At 33.3% G+C, this 13,801-nt stretch overlaps 1 protein-coding gene and 1 pseudogene across 2 annotated transcripts; both read right to left on the reverse strand.

The window, feature by feature from the left end:
- Positions 1–379: 379 nt before the first annotated feature.
- Positions 380–2,343, reverse strand: LOC143585990 (chitinase-like protein 1). Its single transcript, XM_077067641.1, has 3 exons — positions 1,934–2,343; positions 1,323–1,482; positions 380–893 (listed from the first exon to the last, which is right to left on the reverse strand). The coding sequence occupies exons 1-3, from the start codon at positions 2,310–2,312 to the stop codon at positions 476–478; spliced, it is 957 nt and encodes a 318-aa protein (XP_076923756.1). The 5' UTR covers positions 2,313–2,343; the 3' UTR covers positions 380–475.
- Positions 2,344–8,907: 6,564 nt separating this feature from the next.
- Positions 8,908–10,456, reverse strand: LOC143585991 (F-box/FBD/LRR-repeat protein At1g13570-like; annotated as a pseudogene). Its single transcript, XR_013144633.1, has 4 exons — positions 9,781–10,456; positions 9,585–9,692; positions 9,340–9,498; positions 8,908–9,252 (listed from the first exon to the last, which is right to left on the reverse strand). The product of XR_013144633.1 is annotated as an F-box/FBD/LRR-repeat protein At1g13570-like (transcript).
- Positions 10,457–13,801: the final 3,345 nt, after the last annotated feature.

The following is a 13,801-nucleotide window of genomic DNA, read 5'->3' on the forward strand; positions in this document are numbered from 1 at the left end:
TTTGATTAGTAGTTTTAAAGGTTTTTTTTATCAAGATTTTATATAATTCTGTCATAATTTCTTTTCTTTCTGCACAAATGGAGTAATAATTAATTACCTATATTTTCATAAAAAAATTCTAATTTTATAGTAATATAAATATAATTAAAATAATAATTGAAGAGCAACTAAGAAGAAAGTTTAGGACAAAAAACAATGGACACATAAGTAGTAACACACTTATACAAATTTATTACAGTATATATAATACAGTCATACAGAAGCAATCTCAAGAAACACAATCTGAAAAAAAAAATACTTATACAAGACTTGTGTCTGTAATTCCCAATTGTAAAACAAATGCATATCTCACAAAATAAAATAATAATCATGAAAAACAAAATGCTTTTGAACCTACAAACATTCCAAAGGCTTCACCTTTATTCCATTCAAGATTCAACCCACATTGACACAGTGTCTGACTTTAACCGCGAGATCAAGTCGAAGCCGAGTCTTTAGTGGTTGATGGGTTAAACGGTTTCTGTTCAGCACACGTGAGCACCTCGTGGGGCCCGGCGTACTCGCGACCAAGACCCATCAAGTCAAGATAATACAAGTAATGTGTGATGATGGTGTTCATGTCGTTAATATCACCTTTGCCACATGTGCGTTCGCCATATAGGATGTTCATGGTGCACCCGAATCCAGGAACCCTGTTCCCTGCAGTGTCGTTTTTGGTGGGCTTGAATGTGCCGACCATGCAGTCGTGGGCCGATGGTTGACCCTTTTTTAAGGGGGTGATCCATTGAAAGATTGCAGCTTGAAAGGCTAAAGTGGCGTTTTGTTCAAGGTATTCTGGGTGGTGCAAAAGATCTGCTTTTATGCAGTCGCCAATGTAACCGTAGTTGTAGTTCCTGAAACAAGTCAACGGTTAAGAGTTACGTGTTTATTTGGTTAAGAGTTACGTGTTTATTCAGGTATGGTATTTTTTTTATTTATATACGAGTCAAATATATAATGTCTAAAAGGTTCGGTGAAAAGAAAACGAGTTAAATGCGTTGACTAAATGGTATTTTGATGTGTAAACATCTAAAATCATTATATTCAAAAGATTAGATTATTACTGAAACAAACTAATATTTGCAGTCATATCTGACAAACTAATTATTTATTAAAAAATTGGACAAAAATCGTTTTTTTGGTCAACCCAACCCGTTTTGACCCATATAAATTCACACATTTGGACTTGCTACTGAACGGTCCGACTCGCTCATATACTTTCCACCTTTAGTGAACTGACTATTTTGTTATTAAAAGAATAATAATTTATTTTATTTTCATACCAAAAGACGGGCAAAGCACCACGACCAAAGTACAAAGCACCGGGTGCGCAAGGGTATGTGTATTTGTAGTTATCGTCACAGTAATCTTGCATCGGGCTCATTTCTTTGTTGTAGCATAATCCCCATGCCGTGGGCCCACCAATTGCCACTCCATATCCACCTAAATCATATAAAAAATGTTATTTTCCATTTAGCAGTTTAACATGCAAAACTGATCTATATTTGAATAGGGACTTCACAGTTTTAGTCGAGAATAAACGCAACATAAGGACTTTGTGAAAGTGGTATTTCGACTATCAGAGATAAGTAGGCAATATAATATATATATATATATATATATATATATATAATAAATTTCTTACTTCAACTATGCCTACCAAAAGCATGCACTATAAAAAGACTGTAAGCGACTGTCACCTTTTCAACACAATTATCTAAAAGTGTTTATTTGGCCCGTTTGCAATAACAAGTAACCCCTAAACTGACCTGTATGTGATAACACACAACCCAAATTGACCCATTCATAAGCGGGCCAAAAATACCACCTCTACACGTAACACGATTCCTTATATATAAAGAACGAAAGTCAAACCGTTTAAAGTATAACTTACAAGAAGTTTGACTTCCAACATGAGCAAGAAAAGCAGCAACCTCCAACATTTGTGTTGTCTTGTTACCCGTGGTACCAAACCCTAGGGGCTGATAAATGGCTGAAGCGGTGATAAAAGATTTAAAATCCCAAAAACCGACAGCGTGTGCCACCGGAGTGTTCCTTTTTGAAAAAAGATTCTCAAACTGATAATAATCGAAATATTGTGATATTGTGAGGTTGCAGCAATATTCTGACCACCCTTTACATTCCCAACCCTGATCACAAACTTTTTTCCCCTTAACTTTTTTCACGATTACAGGTGAAGTATCAGCGTCCGCAAGTGAAACTATTATAAATAGTATACTTAACACCAAAAGGCACACATGCTTAGTCTTCATTCTTGTTTTCTGCAATAAAAGAAAGAAACACAGAATAACCTGTTACAAATCAAGCTCATTTCATTGAAAAAGATATGAAAGAATACAAATTTATAGATACCCGAGTGCTTGGAATAATAAAAAAGGTATATTTCATGTCATTTTCTTGTTAATTATGATAGACTAATTGACTGAAAAATTAGAGTCATCTTTCCTTTTCTATTCGTTTTTAGTAAAAAGGATTTGAATGAATATATCTTAGAAATCAAGTTTCATTTTCGTTACGCATTCGTGTAATTTTCTTGGAAATATGCATGAATTATATACATTATACTATATGCAGAAAGAATGTTTCTTTCTATGGTTTTGATGAAAGTTCGACAAAAAAAACAAAAAAAAAACACAGGATTATATTGAATCAAATCTGAAATTAGTAGAAAAAATATATAATACCCAAAGGGGATTACTCAATAAATCAAATTACTTATATCTGAATATCATTAATAACACAAATCTCACCTAAAATAGCATCCATGTAACAAATCTGATAACAATAATATTAAGTTACTTTTTCCTTGATTATTTGGACATTTAGTAACAAGATCCAAAAAAAAGACATAAATTTAACAACAAATGTGTTTCCCTTTAGGGTTCCAAAAAACACCCAATAATAAAGTAAACTCCTTTTCTTGATTATTTAGGCATTCTGTCAAGATTGCTTGAAATAACAAGTTCCAGATGCTAAAAGAAGCTAAAACAACAAACCCATTAACAAATTTTGCATCTTTTTAGAACTTTTATAAAAATCTTGAAAAACTCAAAATACGAAATACTAAAATCAAATCAATTTTCTTAATTTGTATGGCATTTGGTGCAATTTTTTTGAAATTATTAAATCATAATAAATCAAGCTCCTTTTCTTGAAACAACAAGATCCATATGCTAAAATGAGCTAAAACAATATACCCATTAACCAATTTTGTAGGTTTATAGAGTTTTAACAAAGATCTTCAGAGGACCAAAACATCCAATAATAAATCAAGCACCTTTTCTTGATTTTTGGGCATTTTTGTCAATATTGCTTAAAACAACAAGATCTAGATGCTAAAATCTTTAAAGATTTTATAAAAATCTTAAAATAACAAGTTCCAGATGCTAAAAGAAGCTAAAACAACATACCCATTAACAAAGTTTGCATCTTTTTAAATTTTTATACAAATCTTGAAAAACCCAAAATACCAAATACTAAAAATCAAATCAATAAAGTTTCTTGAAAATGCATAAATCATAAAGAACAAATGACAATTAAAACAATAAACCCATCAACAAATTATGTTTCCAACTAAGATTTTACAAGCAGTTTTTTGATATAATCAAGATCTATGTGAATTCAAGAAAGTATAACAAAAAAAACACCCAATAACAATTTCTTGATTATTTGGGCATTTGGTCAAGATTGCTTGAAATAACATGTTCCAGATGCTAAAAGAAGCTAAAAATCTTGAAAATGCATAATTTTAAAACTTTTATAAAAATCTTGAAAATCCCAAATATTAAAAATAAAATTATGTTTTCAAATTAGGATTTTACAAGCAGTTTTTGATGCAATCAAGATCTATTTGATTTCAAGAAAGTATAACAAGAAACTTACTGAAAGTGAAGACTTGTCCCAAAAACAAGAACAGATTTGTGTTATATTTGATCAAAGTTTGCATCTTTTTAGGATTTTTATAAAAATCTTGAAAACCCCAAAATACCAAATACTAAAAATCAAATGCATAAACCATAAAGAACAAAGGACAATTAAAACAATAAGCCCATCAACAAGATCTATGTGAATTGAAGAAAGTATGGTAAGAAACTTACTGAGAGTGGAGACTTGTCCCAAAACAAGAACAGATTGTGTGATATTAGACCAAAATGCAAGTGGGATTTGTAGGAATAATGTTGCTTGTAGCTTCCTTTGACTCCAAGCAATGAAGGTGTAATGTGTGTGTGAGTGTGTGTTAAAGCATCTTTGTCATTTGAATAATAGGGTGGGGTGAATGAATCATTGACATGTACTGATGTTATTAAACAACAAACAGGCTGGATTTTAAATCAAGTAAATTATATGTATGGGAAGCTTTCAACCATGACTTACCAACTAGAGTTACAAGTGAAGTGAACTCGCCACCGACAACTCACTGAGTTTGAGTTGGGCTTGCGGTTTAGTTTAACCAAGAGTGTCGGTGTGTTTAAAACACGTTGCTTGATATTATTATTATTATTATTAGGAAAATTGGATTTTAATAATCCAAACTATCTGGTGTTGCCAATATTAATTCCAACTAACAATGTAACTTGTGGCAATCCTAACTTTTAACTTTGTTGCTCTTAACAATCTCACACTAACGGGCCATTAACTCCGTTTGTTTTTAGTTACACAAACAGCCCCTTTGGTTTACAAATAGTATAGATTTGATACAAATAAAAGACCATTATATATCTCTCTCTATATCTCTGTTTCCGGCAGCCACCATCACCGCTGGCCGCCGCCACCAACAACCAGCTGAGCCACCATCTTCTTTTACTTTTTATTTATTTTTATTGGAAGAAATAAATGCTTTAAAAACTAAAATAAACCTATTTTTTTATCAAATAAACTTCTGCGTGAAATCCTAAGTAGCACGGGAACGGATACGGGACCAAGATACGGGGACATTATGGGTACGGGAAACGACAAAAGTCAAAAATCCAAAATACGGGTACGGCAAAAAAAATACAAATATATTAAACATATTCCAAAATAGATATTTATTGTTTAGAATTGAATACGTTACTTTAAAACTTAGGGTTACAAATGAAATACACAAGCCTAGAGATAAATGGTCAAATGAAATAGATTGGAGAAAAAACACTTTTATGTAAAAATTTAAAAGTTTTAAGGACCAGATGTAAGCAACTGAAAGATAAATAGTTAAATGTTAAAAAACCAACATTTATAATGATTGGAACACCAGCCAACAAATACCCTAGTTTTTTTTCTTTTTTAATTTACAAATAAAGTAAACAATTAAATTTGTTTTTTATATGTCTGATAACAAAAGTAAGAAAGGGTTGTTTAAAAGAAATAAACAATTGAAAAGAGAAAAGACAAAACAATAAAATATTGGTTATAATACTCCCAGTACTTATCATCTTCTTCCTATAGTCTTCCACCCAAACTCAATCGTTTACTCTTGTCGACGACCAGAAAAAAATGCAGATGAACATTTATATATAAATGTAAGTTTCCAAATTAAATGTAAGTTTAGCCGCAAACCCCTAATTTTTATAGGAAACGTCTCAGAAACTCTAATTGATCCGTACCCAATTACCAGAATCGTCTGGGAAACGTTTCACCGGCGTTTTCGTCCCCAGGACGGGGACTCACACCTTTTCGGCGTTTCCACTAGTCGCCTGAGCCATCGTACACCACCATCTTCATTTTGTTTCATTCTCACCTAAACCACCGCCATCTTCTTATTCTTTCTTTCTCGCATGAACCACAATGCGCCACCACTAACCTGTACAAACAAACGATTCCGACAATCAACTTCATTTTCATCGGAATTAGTCTTTACATATCTGAAAAGATCTGAACCGCCACTTCACAGATCTATCGCCTTTTTCGCCGGTATTCGTTTCACCGGTGGTCGATTTCATCGGTTGGGGTGGTCCACGGTGGTTTAGATGATAAGGAAAGTAAAGAGTAAAAGAAGATGGTGGCTCAGCTGGCTGGTGGCGGCGGCGGCCGGTGGTGGTGGTGGCTGCCGGAAACACAGATATAGAGAGAGATATATAATGGTCTTTTATTTGTATCAAATCTATACTATGTGTAAACCAAAGGGACTATTTGTGTAACTAAAAACAAACGGAGTTAATGGCCAGTTAGTGTGGGATTGTTAAGAGTAACAAAGTTAAAAGTTGGGATTGTCACAAGTTACATTGTTAGTTGGAATTAATATTGGCCAACATCTAATAGTTTGGATTATTAAAATTCAATTATTATTATTATTATTATTATTATTATTATTATTATTATTATTTTAACGGTTAACAAATAGATAATTGCCTAGCTCGAGCCTCTCGGTTAATAAACGAGCTCGAGTCCGAGCATCGTTTATCGAGCTCGAGCTGACTCACGACTCTAAACGAGCCTGTCATTTATATAATTTTTTAAAATATATATTTAATAATTATTAATTAATATATATATATATATATAATGTTATGAAAAATTACATAAAATAAACTAAATAATATATATTATTTTATACATAAAATTATAATACAAATATATAAAAAGAATTATCAAAATTATATAAAAAATAATTGATAAATAGTAAACGAGCCGAGCTCGAGCCTGAAAATCTACTCACGAGCCGAGCTCAAAGTTTGAAAATAGAGCTTGAAACGAGCCGAGCTTGAGCTCTGTGTAAGTTAAACGAGCCGAGCTTGAGCTCTGTGTAAGTTAAACGAGCCGAGCTTGAGCCGAGTCAAGTTTGGGCTTGACTCGGCTCGTTTACACCCCTGGTTCAAACAAACCAATTCATAAAATGCTTGTTTTATTTACATGATTTTTTTTATTAATAAGAGTACTTAACTAAAAGAGCCTAGCCCAAAAAGGAACTTGAGCCACAAGTGGAGATTATCTTTGAGGGTGGACGGAACTAAGACTGTTCAAAAAGCTCGTGTCTTGAAGCTCGGGCTCGTAGCTCGTTTGATAAAAACTTGAATAAAATTAGCTAAAAAACATGATTTGAAACAAACTGAACTGAGTTGGCTCACTTTTGTAACCGAGCGAAGCTCAGCCAGGGTCATGGCTCGGCTTGTTGGCTCGATCATAGGCTCATTTAACTTCAAAATCAAGCTATAGCCTAGCTGAATTGCCACGTTTAATTTCGAGCTCGAATCCATCTTTGCTCGACTCAGGCTCGACTCGTGAACAGGCCTAGATGAAACGGAGTCTCCACTAAAAAAACCCAAACCTTCTACCTTTAAGTCAGAAGTATACTTCACGTCGTCACCATTTATACCAATTTAATTTAAAATATTCTGAATATCTTTTATATTTTAATTTTACTAAATTACAATTTTACACTTTTACAAATTATTATGCACGCATTATTTAAGAAAAATGACTTTGATGTCATTTATACGAAAAGTTGCTCACTTTTTTTTCTTTTATACTGACGCTCATCCAATTTGTGAGTTAACCGAACAGAATAAAAACTGACAAACTAACTGAACAAACCAAACTGATTAATCAAAACTGATTTGTTAAGTCACCCGAAGATCCTAATCTTTTTTCATTAAGCCACCCTAAGACTCACGAGTGGTAAACCCGGACGCCCTCATAATCAAATTGGAAATCACAAAGATCTAAAGATGTTTCTTCATTGCTTGTTTGTCCCCCAAAACTCTTTTTCCATTTTTAAATAATTATGTTAGTCTTAACAATTTTACATATTTTGTTAAAAATAGCTTCATAACTTCATTGATAGAATGCTATAGGTAGAAAAATGTCTAAAGATGCTTAAACTTAAAAACATATTAAACATGTGGGATCCTAATTACTCTTGTATATTATTCAAGGGCGTCTCAATGATAATTCACAATTATAAACGAGGCAAAAAAGTTGATCCTCAAGTATCAGAGGACATCACAACCTCACAGGGACGCAACACTATTCTTTGAATATATTGAAACTTCCAGTGTCAGTTTAGTTCGAGTACCCGTTCATAAAACTAACTGAGCTGGGTCAAGCTTTTATAAGCCTAGCCTTGAATTTGGCTTGAAAATAATCATATGCTTTCTCATATGATTGAATTTAACAAAATATTCCCAACCACAACTTCAAGACTAGGGCTGTTTTAAAAGTCTATGGCTCACGGCTCGCTCGAAAAAAGCTTGATTCTAAATGAGCTCGACTCGACTCAACTCGATTTCTAAACGAGCCAATCTAGAGTCAGGGCCAGCTCAGCTCGTGGCTCGACTCGTTAGCTCGGCTCGTTGGTTCGTTTAGATTAAACCCTTAAATTTTAATATCTATATATAATAATAGCACACCAAGAAATAAATATATAAATATTATACATATATTATACCACTCGATTCCTAAAACCTTATAAAAAATAACAAAAGTAAACCATATAAAGTTATAAATTCACTAGTTTATAAATTTTATATAATATGTATGTTAAAATTATAATTGTCTTTTTATATCAAAATTTGTAAAATATAAATTTTAAAAATTAAAGGAGCCCGGCTCGACAAGCTTGAGCTCGGCTCGAGCTTTAAACGAGCCGGGCTCGAGCTCGATAAGAAAATGAGCTAAGCTCGAGCCAGCTTGATTAAGTTCGAGCTCGAGCACACACTGAATCGACTCGACTCGGCTCAATTACAGCCCTCCCCTCCAGCATGAGCGGACCTTTTCGAAAGTGGTTAGGAATGGGCGCCCCTCTCCCAGCCCGGATCCAGCCAGGTTCTACTAATCAAGGCCAGAAAAGTATAATATATCAACAAATGCAAGACGCAAAAGATCATCCATCTCAAAGTCTCCAACAGGATGAAAACAAATTTGTTCGTTTAACTAAACAGTCATCAAAAGATCAAAACCAACAAATGCATTCCTAGTTAGGTTCCATCGGCGTAGATAATTAAACTTCTGTACCACCAGCGATGCGCAAGGGGAGCATTCAAGGAGTTTCGAAATAAGCAATTCTTCATTCTCATAAAAGTCGTAACTTAAGAATATCCTCACTTGCTTTAGTACGGGTGATTTAGCGAATATAAGCTTCACAAAATCCAACTCATTCTCTATGTTGTTAAAATTTAGAATCTCCAGCTCTTTCAGATGCTCCAACATAATATCAGAATGATCTTCAAGTGTAAAAAAGCCCTTCTCGTGTTCTTTAAGAAAATACGTGGGATACATCTACATGAATAAGTGTCTTGCGTAACTGTACTTTGAGTCGATAAGGATCAAAACAAGTAGAATAAAACATAAATTCTTGATATTTACCGCTAGCTTAAGTTTCACTAAACTTGGAGAGCTTCGAATCAAAATATCAAAAAAAGGTAGCCCATATTTGTGACTAGTGCACATATTTTCCAAGGACAAGTATTTCAAGTGGACCAAAGATGATGGAAGCACTTTAGGAAGTCTTTCTAGAACAAAAGACTTGAAACATATACACAACAAAGATTAATGATAACTAATACGAAGACTAAAGTCTAATCAAGTATATACAATGTAGATGAAATTACCGTAACGATCAAGCACAAAATAGAGAGATATTCGATCCCAGGTAATCACTCGAACAGATCAACAGTGTAGCCACCTTGACTATATAAGATGTTGTAACCGAAACTTGTCTGCAAAATGAAAAAAAAAATACAACTTTCAGCTAGGTTATGAAGGCCCATGAGGATTGACATTCCATTGTAATTTATACGAACTTACGATTAGAGTTAATCTCTTAAGTAATGGACAAGTAGATAAAAGACCCAGAAGTTGTTTCTCATTGGCTCTTGTGTCTTTCAAATATAAGGTTGTAAGGTGAAGGAATTCATTGAACGAGCGTTCATGGAAAAGAGCACAGTTATAGAGATACAGATCTGTTAACTGATGTAACGAGGAGAAACAAATGGGTAACTTATACACCTTCCATTCGCTCGAAAAAAGTTCAAGTCTCAATCTCTTAACAGTATTTTTCTTTGACAAATGAAGTAATATATGGTCAACTTCAACACAAGTACCTTTTATATAATATCAATCCATATGAAGGGTGAACTCATCGATTGGACCCTCGTGAATTAACAAAACTTGGTATATAGCATTGAAAAGTTTACAACTCCAGAACCTTCTCTCTTTACTTTCTTTGCCAACCGCTTGCCCCAAAGCAGACAACTTAGGCCCATCAGTCGATTCTTGAAAAGGATCATCTAGTAAATGCAAGTTTAGGTATTTTGATCCAACGGTGCCTCCATTCCCTAGAGAGGATGCTTGTCCTTGCTGCCTCTTCAGTCGGTAGTAGACATAATATTGTTTCTATTATGCCTATAGGAAGCTTGCTGATCATATCCATCTTAGATTTTCTTGTTGGCTGCATAATTAGCTACTCTGAAAATTTATTTAAGAGCAACTTTATTTAGTGCATACACACAGACACATAAAAGCATAATACATAATCGGGGCCGTCGAACAATTTTTGGGCTGAAGGCAAGAAAAATTTGGGCCTTAAATTAGTTGAGTAATTGGGTTAAAAAAAATATAATATATATAATTTATTTTTAATTTGGGCCTGTCGGGTGTCGAGCCAGGGTTTGTCAACCACCCAGCCCTGCCTCATGCCCGGCCTTGGGGGCATAATTCTATAAGAGAAAAAAGGTTCCTGGGTTCAAATCTTAAGAGTGGCATTTTTTAGAAACTTTTAGGGTCCATTTCTTTTCTCTTGCCCCGGTTTTTTTTAGGGGTTCTTGGGACTAGGGGTGCAAACGAGCCGAACTACTCGAGATTGGCTCGTGAAAAAACTCAATTGAGCCGAGCTTAATCGAGCCCGAGCTTCACTTATCGAGCTCGAGCCGGCTCGCAAGCCTAAACGAGCCTGCCATTTATATAATTTTTAATATATATTTAATAATTATTAATTAATATATATAATGTTGTGAAAAAAATAACTAGATAATATATATTATTTTATACATAAAATTATAATTGAAAATATATAAATATATATATAGGGGTGGGATCTAGAGAGAACTCCTCTTAAAGAGAGAACTAGAGAACTAATAAAAACTATTTTTAACTTTTTTAAAAAAAATATTTTGTGATTTTTTTTTCTTTCCTCCTTTTAATAAGATGATATTGTTCTTAAAAAAAATGGCGATGTAGTGCATATGTGCACTAATGTGTATTGCATATATACGATAGTGTTTTATTACATATAATACAACACAATTGCATTATACAACATAATTGCAATATACAATACACACCATTGAATATATGTAAATACAAACACTAATAATTGTACTCGAAACAAACTACCGCATATACGTAATACAACACTAATGCACTATATTGTTTTTTGGTAATTTTGTATATAATATAACACTATTGCACTAATACAATACAAAAAATTGCATATATGCTATTCAACATTATTGCACATATCAAAATACACACTAGTGCACATATGCAATAAAAAAAAGTCGCTGTATTGCACATGTGCACTACAACGAGTTTTTTTTATATTTTTGAGTAAATGGTAACATAATATAAGAATAATGGCAAAAACGGAAATTTAAAAATATGTTTTTAATTAAATTAAAAATATTTCTTTATTAGTTCTCTAGTTCTCTCTTTAAGGAGTTCTCTTTTGATCCTCTCCCTATATATATATATATAATTATAAATATAAAAAAATTAATTAATAAATAGTAAACGAGCCGAGCTCGAGCTTGAAAATCTACTCACGAGCCGAGCTCAAGCTTTGAAAATAGAGCTCGAGCTCCATATAAGTTAAAACGAGCCAAGCTCGAGCCTAGTTGAGCTCGGCTCGTTTGCACCCCTATCGGGACGGCCCCTACACACACACACAAACAAATAAAGTATAATGCATAATAGTTGAAGTTAAAGAAACTAACAAAATCAGAACTAATCATTCTACCCTTTACAATTTTAAGTGTTTCTGGTAAATTATCATAAGCAAATTATCATAAGCATTCACACACATTGTCCCTTGCAGACAAATTGCAAACAAGGTATCAATTAACAAAAGCATCACATAATCAACAAATTAAGAGATACAAAAAGAGAATACTTGTAGCAAAACTCATAGTTAACACGAGCACAAGGTCAAACTAAAATCGGGATTATCAAAATAATAAAAACACCCAAAAAGTTAACCAATTCATAAATCACTTAAAACTGTTTCCTTCTTTTTAGTGACAGTTGACTTTTCAGATAAATTTTGACCTTTGGTTTAACGATTCCAAACTACGGTCAATTATGAATTTAAGCACACTAGTTAAAAATTGATGGTACTGTTATAAAGAATTTAAAAAATAAACCATGATATGAATATTTAGATATCTTAAGACAAACAAAATATGAAATTAAAACCCAAATAAAAGTTGTCCCATAATCAGTTGTCCAAAATCTGCGGTTTGACTTATTCAGTCAAACCACAAATTATATAATAAATAAACTAAACAGAATTCTTAACGATCGGGTAAGATCATATTCCTCATAGTATGTAACTGGTCAACTAACCCATGATTATGAATAATCAATTTTGTAATTGCATTTGTTAAGCAAAGACCATTTATTTGAAATATAAATTTTAGTTTATAGTCAGCCACCACCAAAAAACACAACTCATATTACAGTAATAACTAATAAAGCAAAGATAAATCGGGTGATCGGTAGGGGTGCAAACGAGCCGAGCTACTTGAGATCGGCTCGTTAAAAAGCTCGATCGAGCCCGAGCCCAAGCTTGAGCCTAAAGTAAGCTCGTTTAATAAACGAGCCTGAGCCTGAGCCCGAGCTTCACTTATCGAGCTCGAGCCGGCCCGCAAGCTTAAGCGAGCCTGCCATTTATATAATCTGTTAACATATATTTAATAATTATCAAAAATTTAAAATATATATTTAATAATTATTAATTAATTAAAATAATGTTATGAAAAAATAAATAAACATAACTAAATAATATATATTATTTTATACATACAATTATAATAGAAAAAATATATAAAATAATTACAATTATACAAAAAATAATTGATATAATAGTAAACGAGCCGAGCTCGAGCTTTGAAACTAGAGCTCGAAACATGCTGAGCTCGAGCTCGAGCTCCGTGTAAGTTAAATGAGCCGAGATATTAGAACTAATAGAGTTTCTTATTAGCCAAATGCGACTTGACACGCTTTGACCAGTTGTTCTGTTAATGTATCAATTAGCAAAAGCATCAAATAATCAACAAATTAAGAGATACGAAAAAAGAATTTATACATGTAGCAAAACTCAAAGTACCACCAGCACAAGGTTAAACTGAAATCAGGGTTAGGCCTCAAATGAAGTATTGCTTTCTCTTATATCAGTTAAAACATTTTCATTCATTCCTATTGTTTGTTTAAATATGCGGTTTTAGTCAAAAAATTTCAAATTTGTGATTTTCGTCTCTATGGTTTTATTTCAGTTGCAATCAAACTCGATCCTACTAACCCCATTAAGTCTGGTCGTTCATGTGAGGGGCATTTTTGTCCTTTTTATCCCAAATACCCTCTCAGGTGAGGGGGCTTGCGAATCAGAGCTGGTGTTTATTTGGGGAGTGAAGGGACAAAACTGCCCCTCACATAAACGACCAGACTTAACGGGGTTAGGTTGTCTCAAGCTAAATAATAAACAAATCTAGCTTGACAAACTACTTACAACCAAACTCAGACTTACAAATCACAACTATAACCAAGCTAAGCT

The sequence above is a fragment of the Bidens hawaiensis genome, unplaced genomic scaffold, assembly GCF_021521415.1.
Source record: "Bidens hawaiensis isolate Kalapana, Puna unplaced genomic scaffold, B.hawaiensis_p1.1 tig00034269_1, whole genome shotgun sequence".
Lineage (NCBI taxonomy): Eukaryota > Viridiplantae > Streptophyta > Magnoliopsida > Asterales > Asteraceae > Bidens > Bidens hawaiensis.

Excerpts from the sequence above, each read along its gene's own strand:
- LOC143585990 (XM_077067641.1), bottom strand. The coding sequence starts at position 2,312 with ATGAAGACTAAGCATGTGTGCCTTTTGGTGTTAAGTATACTATTTATA. Across the intron at positions 1,483-1,933 it reads TGTTGGAAGTCAAACTTCTT|GTGGATATGGAGTGGCAATT; the intron begins GTAAGTTATACT and ends TATATGATTTAG. Across the intron at positions 894-1,322 it reads GGTGCTTTGCCCGTCTTTTG|GAACTACAACTACGGTTACA; the intron begins GTATGAAAATAA and ends GACTTGTTTCAG.